Below are 10000 nucleotides of genomic sequence, written 5' to 3'. Positions count from 1 at the left end.
ATATCCTAATTACCATCAATTGGAATGTAATCAACACCTTTCATATAGTGTTTCTAAATTTTCCACTAATATATTAATCAAATGTGATGTTGTGACCATTTTTTGGTAAAGAAAAAACTTATATACATTCTCTTAAAAGTAAAAAAATCAACAAAACCACTTTAGACTAGTTATAATTATACACAAAAAATATACACTTTACATTATAAGATAAAACCATCTTTAACTGTCCAGTAGACATAGGAGAAAACCTTTGAGAGAGAGAAAGGATAGAAATACACAAACTAATCTCTTAAAATCATAAATAATCTTTTGTTACTCTGTTACACAAACCTTTGTTTACCAGACGCTCTCGTGCACCTGACTACCCATGTGAGGGATGAAAATGCAGGTTGAAGCAATATACAAATATCGTCTTTTATATACATTATACTCTCACTGCCAAGTATTTAAAATACACACATCAAAGTTTTGTTTTCTAGTCCATATGCACCACATTTTCCTCTTAAATGGATCAAGAATTCTCAAAGTTCGGAAAACTCATTCCACAATATCTTTATCAAAGATCCTTTCTGACATCTTTATTTTAAAATAAAAATGCTTTATATTTTTTAGGTTCCTTATATACTTCTGGAAAAGTTCCACAGGCAGACACATCCGAATTCGTTAGTAAGTAACCCATAAATAAAATCCATTTCTTGATGCAACTTCCAGAGGAGTTCCACATATGTAAGTACAGTCATGCAGTTTAAGCAACCTGTTGCTGTGTATCGGCTCTGTAAAATAAAAATAAAGTTTATTATAATTCACATATATATAAATTAACATTCAATATATATATAGATATATATAAATATAAATAAATTTATATATATATATATAAATATATTTATATACATATAAATATTTATATAAATATATTTATATATTTAATATAAATATATTTATTTATATATTTAATATAAATATAAATATATATACAAATATATTTATATTTATCTAGATATAAATATATTTATTTCGATATAAATATATTTATTTCGATATAAATATATTTATCTGGGTATAAATATATTTATCTAGAAATCTAAATAAATATATTTATCGATCTGGATAGATAAATGTATTTATCGATCTAGATAGATAAATGTATTTATCGATCTAGATAGATAAATGTATTTATCGATCTAGATAGATAAATGTATTTATCGATCTAGATAGATAAATGTATTTATCGATCTAGATAGATAAATGTATTTATCGATCTAGATAGATAAATGTATTTATCGATCTAGATAGATAAATGTATTTATCGATCTAGATAGATGAATATATTTATCGATATAGATAAATATATTTATCTATCGATCTAAATGAATATATTCATCTATCGATCTAGATAAATATATTCATCTATCGATCTAGATAAATATATTTATCGATCTAGATAGATATATTTATCGATCTAGATAGATAAATATATTTATCGATCTAGATAGATAAATATATTTATCGATCTAGATAGATAAATATATTTATCGATCTAGATAGATAAATATATTTATCGATCTAGATAGATAAATATATTTATCGATCTAGATAGATAAATATATTTATCGATCTAGATAGATGAATATATTTATCAATCTAGATAGATGAATATATTTATCGATCTAGATCGATAAATATATTTATCGATCTAGATAGATAAATATATTTATCGATATAGATAAATATATTTATCTATCGATCTAGATAAATATATTTATCTATCTATCTAGATGAATATATTTATCTATCTAGATAAATAAATATATTTATCTAGATAAAAAATATTTTTATTTAGATAAATAAATATATTTATCTAGATAAATATATTTATCTATTTATTTATCTAGATAAATATATTTATATAGATAAATATATATTAAATATCTAGGTAAATATATTTATCTATCTATATAAATATATTTATCTAGATAAAAAAATATATTTATCTAGATATATATATCTATATTTATTTATCTAGATAAATATATTTATATAGATAGATAAATATATTTACCTAGATATTTAATATATATTTATCTATATAAATATATTTATCTAGATAAATAAAGATAAATATATATTTATCTAGATAAATATATTTATTTATCTAAATAAAAATATTTTTTTATCTAGATAAATATATTTATTTATCTAGATAGGTAAATATATTCATCTATCTAGTTCGATAGATAAATATATTCATCTATCTAGATAGATAAATATATTTATCTAGATCGATAGATAAATATATTCATCTATCTAGATCGATAAATATATTTATCTATCTAGATATGTAAATATATTTATCTATCTAGATAGGTAAATATATTCATCTATCTATCTAGATAGGTAAATATATTCATCTATCTAGATCGATAGGTAAATATATTCATCTATCTAGATCGATAGATAAATATATTCATCTATCTAGATAGATAAATATATTTATCTAGATCGATAGATAAATATTTATCTAGATCGATTTATTTATCTATCTAGATAGATAAATATATTTATCTAGATCGATTTATTTATCTATCTAGATAGATAAATATATTTATCTATCTAGATAAATAAATATATTTATCTATCTAGATAAATAAATATATTTATCTATCTAGATAAATAAATATATTTATCTATCTATCTAGATTAATATATTTATCTATCTAGATAGATAAATATATTTATCTATCTAGATAGATAAATATATTTATCTATCTAGATAGATAAATATATTTATCTATCTAGATAGATAAATATATTTATCTAGATAGATAAATATATTTATCTAGATAGATAAATATATTTATCTATCTAGATAGATAAATATATTTATCTATCTAGATAGATAAATATATTTATCTATCTATCTATCTGATAGATAAATATATTTATTTATCTACATAAATATATTTATCTACATAAATATATTTATCTCGATAAATAAATATATTTATCTCGATAAATATTATTTATTTATCTAGGTAAATATATTTATCTATCGAGATAAATATATTTATGTAGATGAATAAATATATTTATCTATCTAGATAGATAAATAAATATATTTATCTATCAGATAGATAAATAAATATATTTATCTATCAGATAGATAAATAAATATATTTATCTATCAGATAGATAAATAAATATATTTATCTATCTAGATAGATAAATAAATATATTTATCTATCTAGATAGATAAATAAATATATTTATCTATCTAGATAGATAAATAAATTTATTTATCTATCTAGATAGATAAATAAATTTATTTATCTATCTAGATAGATAAATAAATATATTTATCTATCTAGATAGATAAATAAATATATTTATCTATCTAGATAGATAAATAAATATATTTATCTATCTAGATAGATAAATAAATATATTTATCTATCTAGATAGATAAATAAATATATTTATCTATATCTAGATAGATAAATATATTTATCTATCTAGATAGATAAATATATTTATCTATCTAGATAGATAAATATATTTATCTATCTAGATAGATAAATATATTTATTTATCTACATAAATATATTTATCTCGATAAATAAATATATTTATCTCGATAAATATTATTTATTTATCTAGGTAAATATATTTATCTATCGAGATAAATATATTTATGTAGATGAATAAATATATTTATCTATCTATCTAGATAAATAAATATATTTATCTATCTAGATAGATAAATAAATATATTTATTTATCTAGATAGATAAATAAATATATTTATCTATCTAGATAGATGAATAAATATATTTATCTATCTATCTAGATAAATAAATATATTTATCTATCTAGATAGATAAATATATTTACCTATCTAGATAGATAAATATATTTACCTATCTATTATCTAGATAGATAAATATATTTATTTATCTAGATAGATAAATATATTTATTTATCTAGATAGATAAATATATTTATTTATCTATCTAGATAAATATATTTATTTATCTATCTAGATAAATATATTTATTTATCTATCTAGATAAATATATTTATTTATCTATCTAGATAAATATATTTATTTATCTATCTAGATAAATATATTCATTTATCTATCTAGATAAATATATTCATCTAGATAGATAAATACATTTATCTAGATAGATAAATTTAACTAGATAGATAAATATATTTATCTAGATAGATAAATATATTTACCTAGATAGATAAATATATTTATCTATCTAGATAAATATATTTATCTATCTAGATAAATATATTCATTCATCTATCTAGATAAAAAATATTCATTCATCTATCTAGATAAATATATTTATCTATCTATCTAGGTAAATGTAGTTATCTATCTAGATAAATAATACATTTATCTAGATAGATAAATACATTTATCTAGATAGATAAATACATTTATCTAGATAAATAAATACATTTATCTATCTAGATAAATAAATACATTTATCTAGATAGATAAATATATTTATTTATCTATCTGGATAAATATATTTATTTATCTATCTAGATAAATATATTCATTCATCTATCTAGATAAAAATATTCATTCATCTATCTAGATAAATATATTTATCTATCTAGATAAATATATTTATCTATCTAGATAAATGTAGTGATCTATCTAGATAAATACATTTATCTAGATAGATAAATACATTTATCTAGATAGATAAATACATTTATCTAGATAGATAAATACATTTATCTAGATAGATAAATACATTTATCTAGATAGATAAATACATTTATCTAGATAGATAAATACATTTATCTAGATAGATAAATACATTTATCTAGATAGACAAATATATTTATCTAGATAGATAAATATATTTATTTATCTAGATAGATAAATATATTTATTTATCTATCTAGATAAATATATTTATTTATCTATCTAGATAAATATATTCATTTATCTATCTAAATAAATACTAATATATTTATTTATATTTATCTAGATAAATATATTTATATAGATAAATATATTAAATATCTAGGTAAATATATTTATCTATCTATATAAATATATTTATCTAGATAAATAAATATAGATATATATATCTAGATAAATATATTTTTTTATCTAGATAAATATATTTATATAGATAAATAAATAGATAAATATATTTATCTAGATAAATATATTTATTTATCTAAATAAAAATATTTTTTTATCTAGATAAATATATTTATTTATCTAGATAGATAAATATATTCATCTAGATAGATAAATATAATTATCTAGATCGATAGATAAATATATTTATCTATATCGATAAATATATTTATCTATCTAGATCGATAAATATATTTATCGATCTAGATCGATAAATATATTCATCTATCTAGATCGATAAATATATTTATCTATCTAGATCGATAAATATATTTATCTATCTAGATCGATAAATATATTTATCTAGATCGATAGATAAATACATTTATCTAGATAGATAAATACATTTATCTAGATAGATAAATACATTTATCTAGATAGATAAATACATTTATCTAGATAGATAAATATATTTATCTATCTAGGTAAATATATTTATCTATCTAGATAAATATATTTATCTATCTAGTTAAATTTATCTATCTAGATAAATGTATTTATCTATCTAGATGAATATATTTATCTAGATTAATAAATGAATATATTTATCTAGATAGATAAATAAATATATTTATCTAGATAGATAAATAAATATATTTATCTATCTAGATAAATAAATATATTTATCTATCTAGATAAATATATTTATTTATCTAAATAAAAATATTTTTTTATCTAGATAAATATATTTATTTATCTAGATAGGTAAATATATTCATCTATCTAGTTCGATAGATAAATATATTCATCTATCTAGATAGATAAATATATTTATCTAGATCGATAGATAAATATATTCATCTATCTAGATCGATAAATATATTCATCTATCTAGATATATAAATATATTTATCTATCTAGATATATAAATATATTTATCTATCTAGATAGATAAATATATTCATCTATCTAGATAGGTAAATATATTCATCTATCTATCTAGATAGGTAAATATATTCATCTATCTAGATCGATAGGTAAATATATTCATCTATCTAGATCGATAGATAAATATATTCATCTATCTAGATAGATAAATATATTTATTTATCTAGATAGATAAATATATTTATCTAGATCGATAGATAAATATATTTATCTAGATCGATTTATTTATCTATCTAGATAGATAAATATATTTATCTATCTAGATAAATAGATAAATGATAAATAAATATATTTATCTATCTAGATAAATAAATATATTTATCTATCTAGATAAATAAATATATTTATCTATCTAGATAGATAAATATATTTATCTATCTAGATAGATATATTTATCTATCTAGATAGATAGATATATTTATCTATCTAGATAGATAGATATATTTATCTATCTAGATAGATAAATATATTCATCTATCTAGATAGATAAATATATTTATCTATCTAGATAGATAAATATATTTATCTATCTATCTAGATAAATATATTTATCTATCTAGATAGATAAATATATTTATTTATCTACATAAATATATTTATCTCGATAAATAAATATATTTATCTTGATAAATATTATTTATTTATCTAGGTAAATATATTTATCTATCGAGATAAATATATTTATGTAGATGAATAAATATATTTATCTAGATAGATAAATAAATATATTTATCTATCAGATAGATAAATAAATATATTTATCTATCAGATAGATAAATAAATATATTTATCTATCTAGATAGATAAATAAATATATTTATCTATCTAGATAGATAAATAAATATATTTATCTATCTAGATAGATAAATGTATTTATCTATCTAGATAAATGTATTTATCTATCTAGATAAATATATTTATCTATCTATCTAGATAAATATATTTATCTATCTATCTAGATAAATATATTTATCTATCAAGATAAATATATTTATCTATCAAGATAAATATATTTATCTATCAAGATAAATATATTTATCTATCAAGATAAATATATTTATCTATCAAGATAAATATATTTATCTATCAAGATAAATATATTTATCTATCAAGATAAATATATTTATCTATCAAGATAAATATATTTATCTATCTAGATAAATATATTTATCTATCTAGATAAATATATTTATCTATCTAGATAAATATATTTATCTATCTAGATAAATATATTTATCTATCTAGATAAATATATTTATCTAGATAAATATATTTATCTAGATAGATAAATATATTTATAAATAAATATATTTATCTATCTAGATAAATATATTTATTTATAAATATATTAAATATCTAGATAAATATATTAAATATCTAGATAAATATATTCATCTATCTAGATAATCATATTTATCTATCTAGATATATATATTTATCTATCTAGATAAATATATTTATCTATCTAGTTATATATATTTAACTAGATAGATAAATATATTTAGATAGATAAATATATTTATTTATCTAGTAAATATATTTATCTAGATAGATATATATATTTAGATAAATATATTTATCTAGATATATATATTTATTTAGATATATATATATTATATAAATATATTTATCTAGATAGATAAATATATTTATCTAGATAGATAAATATATTTATCTATCTAGATAATCATATTTATCTATCTAGATAATCATATTTATCTATCTAGATATATATATTTATCTATCTAGATATCTAGATATCTAGAAAGATATTTATAAATAAATATATTTATCTATCTAGATAAATATATTTATCTATCTAGATAAATATATTTATCTATCTAGATAAATATATTTATCTATCTCGATAAATATATTTATCTATCTAGATAAATATATTTATCTATCTAGTTATATATTTAACTAGATAGATAAATATATTTAGATAGATAAATATATATATTTATCGGATAAATATATTTATACAGATATATTTATATGTAGGTATATTTACACATAAATATATTTATACATATAAAAATATACATAAATGTAAATATATTTATACGCATAAATATATTTACATTTATGTATATTTTAAATGCATAAATATATTTATATATATAGAAATATTTTTATATATATAAATATATTTATATATATAAATATATTTATATATATATATATAAATATACAAATATAAATATATTTATATGTATAAATATATTTATATGTATAAATATATATATATGAATATAAATATATTTATACGGATAAATATATTCATATTTATGTATATTTATACATATAAATATATTTATATAATATATATAAAAATATTTCTATATATAGAAATATATATTTATATATATAGAAAAAAAAATATATATATATATATATATATATAGAAATATATTTCATATATATATATATAGAAATATCTTCATATAGAAATATTATATAATTTTTACATTTATATTTATATATATATATATAAATGATCAATTTACAGCATATTTGCAAGGGATTTATAAGAAATGCAGAATGTTTATTACCTACTTTAAATTCTTATATCTCTCCTTCTCGTAACTATTTTCAGGTCCTTCACACTCGAATGATGCTAGCGCCAGTCCTGTAAATAAATTGTTTGTTACTAAAAGAATTTGGGTAACCAGTTCATTTTTGTGAGGTGTTACAAAATCAGTGGATCGACATACTAATTTTTAAAATTATGTTCATAACTAAGAAAAAAAAATTATTTTGTTTTAAAATACCTGTTTCAGTAAGGACGTTTGTGGTTTGCATGTAATTTATAACATCTGGAACCTTTTCGAAAGGACACGTCACCTGTTTCCATGCCATAAACTCTGTTACTTGCTTGGCCAATTGCCAAAACTTGTCGAAGTTAATGTGTCCATTTGGTAATCTGTAATAGAAGTTGAATCGAGTTATCAAGTATTCCTAGAAAAAGGTAAAAGTTGAACAAAATTGTCCATACATTTCTTGCAAATCATGTGAAAGACATACACGCCAGTTTTACACAATGTCATGATTTAAAACTACTTGAGAAGTACTTCTCCATTAAGCCTCACTTTTGGGCGTAATGTGTTCCTCTTTAAAGGAACATTCTCTTGGCAAAAGCTCGATCCAATTTATATTATGGATAAAAAATTCCATTACGCAAGAGTAATGCGTCATTTTAACTTGACAATCCATCATTTTCACTTTCTTCTTTCTATTTTCTCCAGACACATAATATGCTTCCTCTCTAATTATATCCCAAAATATTGGAGTCTCAATCCCTTGCTTTCCAGAAAATCCTTATTGACTATCGTTTATCTTAAATTTTGTCTTCCTGATATTATTTTACATTTTTACTCATCCATCAGGAGATCTGACAACGTTTAATTTTTCTGTTAGCGACACTGTAATTCCTCTCATATTTCAATTCCACACAAATTCCAATAAATAGATTAAAATCGTCAGGCTTTTTGAAAAGGGAACTACTTAACATCGTGATTCAAGTCAACAATCCATCATACATGTGCATAAAAAAGTACTTCGATTCCTCACCTGCTAGCACAGCCCTCATTTAAAAAGTAAAGGTCCTTGACAAGAAGACTGAAAAAGGGAATGACAATCTTCTGTCTATCATCTACCGCTCCAGCTGATCTCCACATGGCTGCTTTCAAAGTGGACCGATAGCTGCTGAAATTACTGGAGGGATCCATCTGGTGTTCTAGGACAGAGAATTTCGCGCTCTGAACTTTACTCCACTGTAATCAAGGACAAAGAATACAAGTTAATAAATTCTAGTTTAAAGTGAAAGGTTTAATGAGCTTCCCCCAAAACTACCCAGGGTAATATCTCAGCTTTTATCACTTTGATATTACATAATACCTTTCCCCTCTCTATTTAACATTAAGTATAATC

General features: G+C 18.6%; 1 protein-coding gene across 1 annotated transcript in view; it reads right to left on the bottom strand.

Annotated features, from left to right (window-relative positions):
- Positions 1-285: 285 nt before the first annotated feature.
- Positions 286-10000, bottom strand: part of LOC137647287 (ras-GEF domain-containing family member 1B-like) — a 26303-nt gene continuing 16588 nt past the window's right edge. Inside the window, exons 8-11 of the mRNA XM_068380710.1 lie at positions 9641-9843; positions 8842-8993; positions 8627-8699; positions 286-776 (exon numbers count right to left, since the gene is read on the bottom strand). Of these exons, the coding sequence (XP_068236811.1) occupies positions 749-776; positions 8627-8699; positions 8842-8993; positions 9641-9843 (456 nt within the window). The 3' untranslated portion in view covers positions 286-748. The remainder of the gene's footprint in view (positions 777-8626; positions 8700-8841; positions 8994-9640; positions 9844-10000) is intronic.

This window comes from Palaemon carinicauda, chromosome 1, assembly GCF_036898095.1.
Source record: "Palaemon carinicauda isolate YSFRI2023 chromosome 1, ASM3689809v2, whole genome shotgun sequence".
Lineage (NCBI taxonomy): Eukaryota > Metazoa > Arthropoda > Malacostraca > Decapoda > Palaemonidae > Palaemon > Palaemon carinicauda.
Note: the sequence above shows the minus strand (reverse complement) of the source record. Positions and strands in the feature narration are given on the sequence as shown.